We start from the raw sequence: 15,101 nt of genomic DNA, 5'->3' as shown, positions 1-15,101 counted from the left end.
TTAACATCCTGAAAAACATAATGAAACTTTGCTTTTTGTTCCAAAAATGAAGAAAGTATAATTTATTCTTCCTCAGCAATATCAGATCGTGCGATATCAAAAGACTTTTTTTTTTAAATGTGCTTAGGGTATTGGGATACACAGTCTCATCATTTTAGACATGAATTATTTAAACAAGTAGATCAGAAAAGATCTTTCCTTTGTGTGTATAAAACCCTCAATGTTAAGTAGTCAATACTTTTCTTCTTTTTTTTGGGGGGGGGTCTTTTTGCCTATATCTGGGGTTTTTTTTCTGTCCAAACTAGACATTATTTTATGAAGTCATGATAAAAAGGGTGGTATATCCTCTGATGAAAAGAATATTGATGCTGATTTAAACACAATCTCATTAGAATTGTAAACCTGCAGGATTTTGAGCGGAACAAAAGCTGTGCAGGAGACCTTATACACTTACACCACTAAAACCAACCTAGATTAAGTTTGTGGAGAGTTGTTTACTTGTTTGTGAGCAAACCCTTGTGTGTGGTAGGGAAAAAAAATCAGTCAGCTCATTGTAAATGCAGATTATCAAAGTTGTTGTCCAAAACAGTGGAATGTATGCAAACTGCAAACATGTGGCATTATTTTTGGTATGTTTTTGTTTTAGTAGTTAAGTTTTTATAATTTTGGAGTCTAGGGGAGTGTGGTTCTGTAACATGTACCTTCAGTAGACCAGTCACTCAAAGAGTAATATTCATATTTGGTGACATTTTTCTTTAAGGACTTTTAGCAACCTATCACATTCACCTAAACATAATCACTGCATCTCACTATAGAAGAGTATTATTCATATTTTGGTGACTTTCTTTTTTCTGAAGACTTAGCAAGAACCTATTACTTCCACCTAACCATAGTCATTGCATTTCAATACAAGGACTGCACTTAGCATGCATTAGTTGTTTCTGTGTTCGGTAAGCCACAGGTAATGTTACCGGTTCTCAGAAAAAATTTTGGTTCAAGAGGTATGCATGAACTACAAATTTTGTAAAAGTAAACATTTTTTTGCAAAACATGAAGCTTGTGCTAAGATAAAAGCACTCAAATGTTTTGTTTGTTATTTTTACTACTACACTTGTATTTTATATATTTCATTCTGCAGAATTAAAGTCACATGATATTCATTTTACCTGGTCTAGTCAGTAGCAAAAACAAAAAAACAAAAAAAAACTTGCACTGAAAATGCCCTCTTTTATAGTGTTATAGTAAAACAGTCGATTTACCACTTTTACTGAACTGCCAGGCATGTGACCGACCCGTCCAGCCAGCGCCTAGTATGGAAATCCACGCCCCTGTCGGTCCTCATCATCAAGAAGATTTATGACACCTCCGTTATCGAGCCCTTCAAGCAGATGACCACTTGGCTATCACAGGTGAGTGAACCACATGGCTGGACATCGCTATTTGTTGTTAGTAGTTATACCAGGACTGGACATTTGCAATGGTCAGGGGACCCTAAATACTGATGTCATTCCACCAGATGTCAAAAAAAAAGTTAACTTTCGGTGGCCGATCAGGCTGCTGTTTTCAGTGAACAAAACCATAATGAAACTAGAGAAGCACTCTGAGAGCGCAGACCTCCGCCAAGCATGCAGCTCATTTCCACCACTGATCTTGTTCTTCCATAGAGATATCATGATTTCCACCCATGGCATTGCGTGCTGAAAGTCGCCCGATTTCCCAATATAGAAGCCTTTGTTACGTCATAAACCCTCAGCTGCACGGCGCGCCTTGCCCTAGCAGCGACTAGAGCACGCACTTTAGTGCGTGCATGCAAACCTCAATTACGCGCAGCCTGAACTCCCAAGTTCATTGACCCTCCTGCCAAAATATCAAAAATCCTTCATAAATTTGTTACTTATGTCATTCTCAACCTTTCCTGCAAGTTTCATCCCAATCCGTTAACAACTTTTTGAGTTATTTTGCACACGGACAAACAAACGAACGAACAAACGAACAAACCAACAGTAACGAAAACATAACCTCTTCCCTTGGCGGAGGAAATAAGTCACTTTTAGGCTCTTTAAATCTACTGAAGTATCAGTGATTTATCAAGAATATATGAATTCTTTGAGTCTCAAGGTGGTCGAAAATATTCAAAGTCTTGATCACAAATGGTACAAATCAATATTTGTATCAAATTAGTTTCATTCGTTGATAAATCAATCATCAAGTTGATTATGAAAGTGATGTGTTAGCATGATATATTAATATTTGGATAATGATTTGTGGAAATTTGTTAGACCGGCACATATAATCTTGATTCAAAGTGAAATACAAAGAGACAAAATATATCTATAATCTGCAGTATAGTTCGAAGTAAGCCTGCACACAAAATAAGAGATAAAATGGAGTTGTATGTCTCCGCTCATTCATTTTGGGCCTCGATAGACCGTTTTTGTTTTTGTTTTTTTTTACCACTGAAGTTTCATATTATTAAATAACTTTCGTGGTCTGAATGGGCCACATGAGGAAAAAGTTTCTGTGGATCTCTGACTACAACCATGCTTCTAATTTCTGCTCCATGAGGCAAATTCCTTTTTTTTTTTTTTGGTTGCCCAGTCAGACATATTATCTTTTCAAGCTTGACCACCCAAAATCAGAAAGGGGGCTGATATGACGGGCCTTGAAACCAAAGGGACAGTGCATTAGATAAATTCATTATGCTCTCATACTTCAACCCCTTCAAGAATTGTCAGAATTTATCTTAGTTCTTCAAACTTTGACAGTTGTCCCACATAGGAAAATCTCTTGCCAGCAAAGACACTCAGTAGTTTTGGGTTGCTGTCATGTTTTCCCCCGAGCTGAGAGGTCAGAAGATTTGCAGTAATTAACATGAGGCCACTTCTCTTTTCCTCATTCTTTGTGTCTGAAGGAGAAGAACCTAGTAATCTACGTGGAGAGTAAAGTTATCGAAGAGGATGAGGACCTCGCCGCCGACCCCGAGTTTTCCACCCTCATGAAGAAATTCAAGCAGTTTAAAGAAGGTAATCTCTTGGCTTAAAACTAATTGACAGCTGCGGATCTATGTCTTCTTGTTTTGGGGTTTTTTTTTTGTAGATCTCTTGTGAGTTACTTTTGAGAAAGGTGCTATTATTTCTTACTCCCATGCTATTGAGTAATGGAGCCAATCGACACAAAGGCCAAACAGGGGATTATTGTGTATGTTTGTCTGGATTTTCTATATAAATAACTAGCTATTCATGATTCAAAGTAGTTTTATGTTTCCGATATGTTTGTGCCAGTTTTAGCCAATACAGGTCATGGGAACCATGTGCTTATTTTTAGCAGAAAAAACAACAATGTCTCTGTCTATGCATACCCTTGGATAACAAAAAAACATAAACAAAAACAACAACAGAAAAACACTTCTGCATACAATCTATAACAAAGGTAACTCAAATTGTTGCTTAAGCTTTCCAGAAGGACCATTCCCACACAAAAGTTATTAGTCTTTGCATTTCCTGGCAAAAAGCGATTTCATTTGCCACCATCAACACATTGAAAAAAAAATGTGGCTGAAATCTCTAAACTGCATATGCCTAAATAATGACAAAAGTTTACAACATTTTTCTTGAATGATACCCCCCCCCCCCCGAACTGTACCTAAGCTTTGACATGTTAAAGGGACAGTACAATACTGGTTGAGGTAGGGATTCATGTTTTGAACATTCCTAAGTGAGATAATCAAAAGCCTCTTATGAAATATGAAAGAGCATGTAATTTTAAGAAGGATTCAACGTTTATTTGATGAAAATTGGTTTTCAAATGGCTGAGATATCCAAAAAAGTGCTAATAATAAAAGGCGACATGCCACATCTTTATTAGGATCTCTTTGCTTCACCTTGTTTTTTGATATCTCAGCCATTTCAAAACCGGTTTTCATCGAATAAACTTTTGATACCCCCTAGAACTGCATTCCCCCTTACATCTCATAGAGTGGTTTCTGAATATCTCGCAAAATGTTAAAAGCTAAATCTACACCTCGACCAGAACTGTACACACCCTTTAAGCCTCTACCTGTCATAAACCTTGGCAGACAAAAATATGGATAATAAGTAAAGTTGGCCCTATATATAGACCACAGGGGAAAGAGTGGCTCCTACCTGTTGTGTTGTTTTCATACTCAGCCTGCATTTTTTTCATTGTTTTCCAGCCAAAGCTTGACGGAGACATACCGAGTGAACTTTGAACCAAATTCACACTTTGAATAGCAGTTGTTTTCATTTTCATTCAGAGACCATGGTCAGACTATTATCATTTCACTATACTTGTCCATTATGGCAGCATGGGCCCTCAGGGTCACTGAGCATTTTGTCTGTTCAGATGCAGTAGGTCGTTCAAACTAGCGAAATTTCAGTTGTCTTTATGGATGCACCTTTGGCATTTTCGCTGACTTATCTGCCCCCATAGGACTGTATCAAAAAGGCTGGATGTTTGAGTATTACTGAAGGTCCTATGAACCTGTTGAAGACGAGTCCTGAGTATACTTGGGCAAGTGTATATGGGAAATGTGTGTTGTAGCAAAATCAGCTGGCCCTCAATGTGTTCAAATCAGACATTACATTGATATCCATTTACTGAATGTTGTCAAGCCATGCAGGGGGGAAAAAGTGAATTTATCATTACTTACACGCACACACAGCAAACACATGCCGCAAGGGAATTGAGAAAATGCTGATTTGTGTTAGGACACGTCAAGCTTGTCAAATTGGGACAAACCTGATGAGCTCATGTCTGTGGTGGTAGTGTCTTAATGAGGAAATGATTGACACAGTAGAGATTGAGTCATACCAAGTTGCTGTGTCTGATACGACTTTATGCTTCACACCATTCAACCTGCATTACAGTGGAGAGAAATGTCAATTCTCCCATGTACACACCACTGTTAGTGTGACAGACCACCTTTATTCTGATATTCATCTTCACTGCAAATTTCACATACATGTATTAAAAGGCCATTGAATGGATAAAATCAACACGCTATTACAAATAAAAGCAAAAACAAGACGAGGGGGGAGGGGAAGATGGGACAAAAACACAATGAAACTGGACTTTGATCCAGCCAGTCAATAAAAAAAAATGCTGTCTGAAGAACTCGTTCAAATAACTGTGAGGTTGTTTGTATTACAATCACGTGGTTGTATTTTGCACTCTACTCTCCTATCCCAACCCTCAAAAAAAAGAAGAAGAAAAAAAACCCTACCCAAAACAAACAAACAAACAAACAAGCAAACACAGAAACATACAAACACACAAACAAATGGACAAAACCTAGCAGGACTGCACTGCCGGGAGCAGTCGTATGCAGATGAATTTGTTCAGCATTATCAGTCACCTGTAGATCTTGCATACTCTCATTTTCCATCCTCTGTCACGTATTTTCTTCTTGTTCCACCTAATCGCACTCACGATCGTCTTTTCACTTGTCATTGTTCTTGTTTTAATCCTTTCCTCTTAACCTTCAAAGAAGGTTAAAGACACTTCAACCACAGGGAACAAAAAAATCATTTGCATGCACCTTTGATATTGTTTTTTTAACATTACCTTGAATATATATAGAGCTGCCATAAGTTTGGTTTCTCCATAAATAGTGTGCTATACAAGGTTCTTTTATGCATTCATCTTTGATTTCTATTTAGCCTCAATCTCCCCTTCTCTCTTTTCTTTTCCTCATTTTTGTAGTCTTCCTTCTGCATTTATCATTCCTTCATCTTTAGCCTTGTTAACCATATCATTCTCTTTCTCTCCCCTTTCTCCTTATATTTGTCCCTTGTACTCCATCTCTGCATGTCACCAGGTGATGACCTAAGCGATAGGATAGACTTCATCATCTGTCTAGGTGGAGATGGGACATTGCTGTGGGCGTCCTCGCTCTTCCAGGAAGGGAGCGTACCTCCCGTGATGGCCTACCACCTCGGCTCGCTAGGTTTCCTCACACCATTCGAGTTTGAGGACTTCAAAGAATCCGTCAATGTCTTCCTTGAAGGTACGTCCAAGGGGGTAATTGTTAACCTCTGTCGACAGATTGTTACAAAGTCTTATGTTTCAATCACTTGTAATCACATGTAAATCTTGTTCATTTGAATTGTTTTTAGTAAAACATACAAAAAAAAATAGTACTTAATGTTTTCAAGTTGATGTTACAGTCAGCATGGCCTTATAGTCGCATTGTGATCATGCAATTTGATTTTATTACGTACATGTCGTGTAGTACAGTGTAATTCTATGAAATCATATCTATTGATAGAAACACAGCATGGATATTAGGAACTGGAATTCTTAAACCATATGAGTTATCACGGAAGGATAGTTATTTTTTGTTCAATGTTTTCTTTTAATTTGTGTAAAGCAGCATTTGAAAGGTAATGGTAAAATTTCACTATAGAAATATATTCATTATTTAGTATTAAGCATCAATGTTGATAGTAGAAAAAAAAAAACCTTCATTCCGAATATCATAATTCTTTCCATACATTTGATATCCAATAGCTTTACTTGATGAAGAAACAAACAAGTAAAGCGCAACAATGAAGCGACATTTATTTTCAGAGTTGAACAATGTTCATTGTACCAGAGTGTTGCACGTGTTGAATTTCGTCTCAATCGCACTACTAATTTCCGAGATCTCAGGGGGCGGCAGAATCCGCCTCCCCACGGATTTAGTAAAGTCAGAAAAGCCTGGCCTGATTAGGGTAAAGTGAAGCATTAATTTGAGATGTCACATATTTTCATGGCCCTCCCTTGTTCCTGCAGGTAATGCAGCCGTTACTCTGAGGAGCCGGCTAAAATGCCTCATCTTTGAGAACTCTGAAATTCCAGCCGGTCTGGAAGAGGAGGACTCCAACGCCCTCAAGCCTGCCTCAAAGAAGCCCGACCCGCCCAACCTCAAGTTCAAATTCCAGGTAGGTGTGGAGGGCTGGATGGGCTACTCAACTTTTCTTTTACGCATTTCCCATAGACACTTGCCCGAGTCTACTGGAGACTCGTCTTCAACAGGTTAAATCTTTAAATCTAAAATTTTGGTGGCAGAAAAAGAAAAATTGTGGCTCGATATAGAAAAAAATATAATCCATTTTGAATCATAAACGTCCGGTCAGGTCGGCAAAAGATAGCCTTTTTGCAAATATGGTGTCCAGAAGTCAATTTTTGGTGGACTCCAACGCCCTCAAGCCTGCCATAAAGAAGCCCGACCCGCCCAACCTCAAGTTCAAATTCCAGGTAGGTGTGCAGGGCTTGACACTCAACTTCTTTCTTTGATGACCTGCTCAAGCCACTTAAATGTAAAAAGTTTGGTGATAGAAAAAGAAACATCGTGCCTCAAAATAGAAAAAACGTAGTGGCTCAAAATAGAAAGAAACATAACAATCCATTTTGAAACTTAAGTGTCCGGTCGGGTCACCAAAAAATAGCCTTTTTTTGCAAATTTGGTGTCCAGAAGTCAAATTTGTAGTGGCCCTGGGTCAATGGGCCACCACTCATGTCCAGTCCTAAGCGTGTGAGGAAGGAGAGAGGCAGGGGTGGGAATTACTGCCAGAAAGGCTGATTTATGGATGAGTTGATGGATGGACAGATTAATGGATTAATAACTTAATTGACAAAGGGAAGGAATGAGCAGCATATTTGTCACTTTGGGAATATCAAGCACTAGTCTTGATTCAGGAGGTGTTATTTTTTTTTTTATTTGGTGAGAACAGTTTCATGCGCTGAAATAGAAACACACCGAGACACCGACACACACACACCAGCTGTAATGCAAAGCATGTCGTCCCGCACAACCTCTGATCAATACCAGGTGGACGTGTCCTGTGTGAGATGGAAGTGCAGTGAACTATTGAGTATTTCAGATAGTCTGTTGGGTCAGCAGATGGATGGATGGATGGATGGATGGATGGATAGATAGATACAACATGTAGACAGATAGATAGATAGATAAATAGATAGATAGATAGATAGATGGATGGATGTGCAGATGGAAAGAAGAGTTGATGAGGGTGAGGATGGAATGGTTGACATGTCTGAGGCTACAGAATTTAATGAGGAGTTTGAGTCGGTTCAGAGAATATGACCTTTCGAATGAATTGAGAAATCGATGCAGGCGATGGAACAATTTTAACACTCTGTAGATGAAAGATGAATAGGAGCTGGTCAACAGATTGATATTTGCTTTATTGGATGAGTTGATTGATGAACAATTTGACTAGATGGCTGAGAGCTTTATTGCCTGCTAAATATTGATATTACAGATGGACAGACTGCACAGATAGCTGAGTTGATGATGGCTATGTGGGGGAGATGGATAGATGAGTTAATGCTCTCTAACCCTTTCCCTTTTAGATATTACAACCCCCTATAGGGTTAATGCATGATGCACCTGCATATTGTAAGCAGTGGGTTAGATGGGTACATAGAGAGGTGAATTTAATAGTTGTAGAATGTGCATTTTATGCAAGAACTTTCTGAAGCACTGACAGTATATGAGTTTGTGAGAGTGTGTGTGGACCGAAGTGTCTTTTCAGTGAAGGAGTGAGGATCAGATGGGAGGTGCATTGATGGATGGATGGATGGATGGATGGATGGATGGATGGATGGATGGATGGATGAATTTACAGCTTCTAGTAATGGAGAAGTTCTGAATGCATCTTTCCCAATTGAATCATACCTTGCAGTTTCGCACAGGCAATTTTTGTAGTTGCATTATGTACAGAAGTGATATTGTGATGCCTTGGTTTACACTGTGGGGATGCAGCACGCTCACACCCACTGCCGCAGATAGCCATAAACATTGTAGAGAAACAGGTTACTGTAAAACCAGAAATTTCCTTTGCATGAAATGTACATGAATTTCGCAAGGAGGCAAGATTAGAGAAAGTAGAATGCACACGAAAATTTTGTTTATGTCTCTACAGTGTATTGAATGCCTGTGGCAATTTGCGAAAGTTTCATGCTGTGAAAACGACCATTTCACAAAGGTTTGTGGTTGTACAGTTCCAGCGATAATAACGAAGTTAAATGCTCGACCGTGTTCCATCGCCTGTGTGTGATTCAGCATACATGGATTCCATTGTCCTGTTCCCATCACAGGTGCTAAACGATGTTGTGATAGACCGGGGCCCGTCTCCCTACCTGTCTAACCTGGATCTATTCCTGGATGGCAGACATGTCACTACAGTGCAAGGAGACGGTGAGTGGGACGAGCCTTATCCCCCTCCCCACCCCCTAACCTACCCCCTGCTCTGCCATTTATCCCACCCACTACTCTTATCCTGTACCCCACCCCCACCTCCTACCCTACCCCACCCCACCCCTATCCCACCCCTACCCTGCCCCTACCCATCCCTTACCTACTTCTACCCATCCCTTACCCTACCTTACCCCTACCTCTACCTTATCCCTATCCCGCCCCTACCCTACCCTACTCCCAACCCAGTCCCCTACCCCATCCGCCAATTTGGTACCCTGACTGAGTGCTCTTAAGTGATTTCCTATGCACCAGGATACATCTTTGTGTTGAGGCGTGTTGCAACGAAAACACTTGCAAAATGACAACTAGGACTAGTGAAACCTGTTCTCTCGTAGCAACATTCTGTAGTTGTTTTTTTGTTTATATTTTAGACATTGAGCAGGGGTGGATCCAGGAATTTCGTAAAGAGGGGGTACCTTTACAAAAGGGCGCACGCACCCCACCCCCACTTTTTATTTTTATTTCTTTTGTTTTAACAAAAAATAAAGGGGGGCGTGTGCCCAGTGCGCCCCCGCCTGGATCCGCCACTGTTGTGTGTTGCTGCAGATAAACTTAGTCTGTAGCATTATGGATAAACACACAAGTGTATACCATGTTATAATTTAAGATTAGTAGAAACCATGCGCATACTAAGTGACATTATTCATTTAATTCTGTGTGCCTTACTCCCCAGGTCTGATCATCTCCACCCCTACTGGAAGCACAGCCTATGCAGCAGCTGCCGGGGCAGCCATGGTCCATCCCAATGTGCCCGCCATCCTCATCACCCCCATCTGCCCACATACACTCTCCTTCAGGCCCATTGTGGTGCCTGCTGGTGTGGAGCTCAAGGTATGTTCCACTTTTGCCAAATAGGGGTGTGTAGTAGAACATGTTAGAGGAAGAGCACCTATAATTCGCTAGATATGTATGAGTGAATTTGCCTTATTTCTGTTGCGTAAAAAATTTTCCAGTAAGATTCAAAAAAATGCAGTACAAACAAGTATGATGCAGTGCAGGCATGGCCAACATTCAGATAGCCATGTACCTTCAGGTCACTGACCAGTGTGTGGCCACATCTACCTGCCTTTGATATATTTCCAAGAATTAATATTTTATCAGTTAACACGAAAGAGACTTCACTCTTTAATCTTCTTTTATCTGTGAAAAGGTTGCTGTCTCACCCGATGCCAGACACACAGCGTGGGCATCACTAGATGGGAGGAATCGGCAGGAACTCAAGAAAGGGTGGTGGTGAGTACTAGCTGTAGAGCTAATCCTTTTTCATGTCTCTATTCATGTAGTCTGAAATTATTGCATTGCCATGGCAACACACATCTTTGTTATTTTCATCATCAGCAATAGAACTTGGCAGTTCTTTGTTGTTAAGCAATCTGATGGCTGACTGTTGTTTAGTTTTGTGAATATAAAAAAAAGAAAAAAAAACTTGCATCTTATCTATCAAGTTGTCTTCCTGTGCCTAAGTGCTGTGACATGTAATAGTTCCACCTTTGCCGTTCTGTGTCACTGTAAATGTGCCTCCTCCAGACTGCTCGAGCCAACTGATGTCATGTGACACAGAAGGACAATATCACCTGACACAGACATTAATGGCTCCCATGTCACATGAGAAGGCCAGATCACATGATTAAAAAGAGTCACATGACAAGGGTGGCCCTGCTTACAGCCCTATTTGTTGTACCATCTGTGTGCAAGTGCATGTGTGTGTATGTGTGTGTTTATGTGTGTTCATGTGTGTTCTCCCAAATTTCAGTGGCTTTGGAGCATTGTTACCGAACACAAATCAGCTTACTAGTAATTGATCACCTTTGTACCCCACAACTTTGTCTCTTTCATTGGGATGACTTAATGATTATCATTGCTCTGACAAGACATGAATGAATACCAAACAAAAGGTTCTTGGTGTTGTCAGCAGACAAGGATGAGACAGTGTCTCAGGCTAACTACTGTATACACTATTTTTGCTCACAGATATTTTCGCGAATGAGGAGTTTGCAGATATTTTCGCGAGATATTGTTTTCGCAAATTGTCATGGAGGCCTTCCTAAGTGCACTTTGACCTGAGCGCATGGGGATATTTTTGCATGTCGATAAAAATTCGCGAAAATTAAACCCTTGCAAAAATAACAGCTTATACAGTACTCTTAGCATGAATTAGAGAGAGATGACAACCAACTTGCAGAGGTGAAGGTCTCATCTCAACAAGAAACTTCCAACCACTCTAGTTTGTGATACACCTTGTACATGCAATAACTTCAGCAATATTGGGAATAATCAGAGCTGTTTGCTTGCTTCTGTGGTAGTTGCAATTGTTGTTGGGTTGCAGTTTTTATTATATCATGCTCTTAAATAGAAAGAGGACTGACACACATAGGTCATGGCATAATGACGAAGTTTAATTCAACCCCATTTTCCCTCTCAGTATTGTCCATAAACCCTGCTGGTAAAAGTCCTGGAATCTATTTGTTGTCCACTGTCAAATCACCATTTAACTTCTCTTTGTGAGGGAACACTCCTTTCATCCAATCATATTTGATCTTGCTCCATGCGCTCATGTGGTTCAATCCGATGGATTCTGATGCCCCAGTTTTGCCCATATAATGCAGTGCTGTTGATGGTTTCCACTGGGATACACACATATTGTTTTCTTTTTTTCCTTGTTGCCACAGCACAAAGAATGGGAGAGATCTGAAATATACACAATAGATGTGCAGAAGGTCACCTTTTCTCGTCAGGGATTTCAAAACAATATTGCTTTTGGGCAGTCGTGCATGGTTTATGCCCTACCCACCCTATAAAGTCCTGTCAGTTTTCAATGGTGCACAGAACCTGGCAATGCCTCCTGAACGTTTCACAGCCACAAACCAGACGTGATCGACTTTATGATACAGGAAATTGATCATGTATGACAAATTCTGTTGACAATACGCTTAGATTACATGGTGTGGGTGTTATGTGTACATTTGTAATTTAATGTTTTAGTAAGAAAATTAATCAATATACTCATAGATCAGCTAAACTTGTTCCACTGCGAGAAAGTATTGAAGGTGACATACTTTTGTGTATTTACATATAATGTGTGTCTCACACACACATACAATACATATACATGTACACAAATTTAATTTTTATATCTATATTGGTAGGAAAGAAGATGTGTGTCAGATTTTATCAGGAACTCTAATTACATTTTGATAGTTATATTGTGCTTTTTTTATTGAACATTTTTAGCTTGATCATAACTTTATTAAGATTTTATCTTTGAAGATTTTTTGACATGACTTGAAAGTGGTGGACTTCTGACTTTGACATCTGTAGGTACTGTATTCACCCTACATGTATACTTCCCCTGTTTTTGTTTTGTTTTTTTGTTGTTGGCTTTTTTTTTTTTGGGGGGGGGGGTGGAGGGGGCAAATTTTGCAAGTCATTATCTACAAGTCCCAATTCTCCATATCGCATATAGCCGATATCCAGCGATATCAGCTATCGATAGCAAAAATTCCCTTCAAAGTACCCGGATGTGCTGGGAAGGGTACTTCCGGTGCTGGCGCGCTAGTTGGCAATCGATGCTTTCTTTCTTTTATATGACAGCTTCGTTGGCTTTCCTGGCGAGTGTCTCGAGTTCTTGTCGTCATTTCACAGCGTTTGGAACACCGCGACTGTTCAAAAATTCTCTCAGTTGTGGCACTGTCATTCCCTGAAATTCATCCATGATGAATGTGTGAACAGTTCAGAAAAAGAACGATGAAACTTCGCACTTTCATTGAGGGTATAACGTTTCAAAGCTGTTACCGGAAGTGAGCTTCCCAGCTAAAATACCCGGATGTTGATATCGATAGCTGATATCGCTGTATATCGGCTGTATGCGGTACGGAGAATTCATAAAATATCATGCTCACAAAGTTGTATGCCATATACAGTACATTACTCCCTCACTATTGTGCTCAATGAAGATTTTTATTTTGTTTTGTTTTTCTTTCCTATTTTGCAGATATATGTCAATCTGTGAGTAGACAGATTTGAATCTAGGGCAGTCTTTGTTCTTGCCCCCTTTTTGGTGGGGTTGGAGTAGTAGCAGAAAAAAACAAACCACTCATGCAGTTACCACCCAAACTATCCACGCAACTTCAAATCAATCATGCTACTTTGACTAGAACTAGGTTGTCAAAAGTTTTGTAGTTTGTTTACTCGCTGCATGATGAACCATGTTTTTATCTGCCGGACATGTCACAGACAGCATCCAGATATCACCTCTGTGAATACCTGCTACTTGTAGCTTGAAATCAGAAGCCTGTATGTCAAGTTGTAAACGGCACGTTTTCTTTTATGTCCACTAATTCAGTAGCCTCATTGTCGAACAGTCCTATTTCTCCAAACATATGAATGGTGTGGTTTTATTTTTCTTTCTTTCCATCTCTATTGGACATTGGGCTAAAGAAACCGTATAGGGAAAAAGTTGATGTTTTTGTTTGACACTGGTCCTTGTACCCCATGGCTCTCGCACAGATTTCTGTTTATCCCTCAAAATCATATCTATCACCAGAAGTGCACTGTACTATGTAGGTTGGTGAATGACTGGAAAGGTCAGAAGAATCCCTACATATTGTACTGAGTGATTGCTCTGTCAAATTCCTAGAAGAGCACTAGTAACTAAAACGTACTTCATGAGAAATGTGCCAGTATATTTTTGATATGGGGATCCATCCTTGTGTGATATTATGTATAATGAAACAGAAAGCACAGGTATATATATACAAATAATACTTACTGGAACTTGACTAAACAACTAGTTTAATCACCAAGAATTCCCCCCATACACGTCTATATATGTAACTGTTAGTGTGAAAGAAAAAAGATAATAGTAATGGCTAAAAGAAGATTTATCCTTCTTGAGCCAATACTTGAGCAGAGTTCACAAGTCTTTGTGATTCAACAAAAGAGACTCCCTTACAAAGAAGCTATAACTTCATATCCTAATAAAAGAGAAAAAGAAATACTGAACCCTTTCTGTGCCAGTGTTTGTGGACAGTATGTGCAATGCTATGTTTTTGAGGGTTTTTTTTTTTTTAAATCAATCTGCACTCAATGCACATAAAGAATTATAGCCACTACCCCCGCCCCCCACCCCCCCCCCCCCCACCTCTGATTTTGGCATTAATCTCGTCCACTGAGATGTATGTGAAACACAGGCACCTCCCTTAGAGGTGTTAGGAACACCACTGAGCTTGATGTGTGAATGTTGTAGCCAGTGCTGCTGTAGCTCAATGTCAGCTTGGAGAACATTTACTGTAGAGAGTTGGTGTATCAATTACAGTTGATATGTGGCATACTTCTTAGTAACTTTGCCTCTTTTGTCTGTCAGTCCGTGTGTAGGGGGATGTAGGTGTGTGCATTGCACAGTTATGGAAATCAACTGTCAAGAAGTGATGATGAATTTGAAAAAAAAAAGAAGAAGAAAAAGACAACTCTTTGAATAGGATTGGTGTGGGAAAATTCATGAAAAAGAGACAGCATGTTGACTTTTCAAACAAGGTAGTTCTACCATGGTGCCCTTAACCTTTGTTATTAGAAGAGAAGGGTTGTAACACCTTCCTCCCGCCCTCCCTACAGTCTTGTGTCATTCATTATCTGACATTGTTGTTCCGGTCAGTGTGTGAAACAAATCAAACAGGATACAAGAATAGGTGACCTTGTCAGCGCTTCCGGTTTTTTAGGTAGATGGTCGTGACTACCAAGATACGTGTATTCTTCACATTTGCCATCTTCTCTTATTCATATTTGTTTATTAGATCTGTTTTCAGGACCATCTCTAACTTCTCGG

General features: G+C 39.7%; 1 protein-coding gene across 4 annotated transcripts in view; it reads left to right on the top strand.

Annotated features, from left to right (window-relative positions):
• The window catches only part of LOC139733164 (NAD kinase-like), an 89,871-nt gene that overhangs the window by 71,493 nt on the left and 3,277 nt on the right, over positions 1-15,101 (top strand). For all 4 annotated transcript variants that reach the window (XM_071644004.1, XM_071644003.1, XM_071644006.1 and 1 more), the window contains exons 3-9: positions 1,280-1,409; positions 2,912-3,023; positions 5,837-6,025; positions 6,793-6,941; positions 9,121-9,220; positions 9,954-10,111; positions 10,431-10,513. In XM_071644004.1, the coding sequence (XP_071500105.1) occupies positions 1,280-1,409; positions 2,912-3,023; positions 5,837-6,025; positions 6,793-6,941; positions 9,121-9,220; positions 9,954-10,111; positions 10,431-10,513 (921 nt within the window). The remainder of the gene's footprint in view (positions 1-1,279; positions 1,410-2,911; positions 3,024-5,836; positions 6,026-6,792; positions 6,942-9,120; positions 9,221-9,953; positions 10,112-10,430; positions 10,514-15,101) is intronic.

Source organism: Diadema antillarum, unplaced genomic scaffold (assembly GCF_040938485.1).
Source record: "Diadema antillarum isolate AM-2024a unplaced genomic scaffold, OU_Dant_1.0 seq00000462_RagTag, whole genome shotgun sequence".
NCBI classification, from domain to species: Eukaryota; Metazoa; Echinodermata; class Echinoidea; order Diadematoida; family Diadematidae; genus Diadema; species Diadema antillarum.
This window is presented reverse-complemented; position numbering and strand designations above follow the sequence as displayed.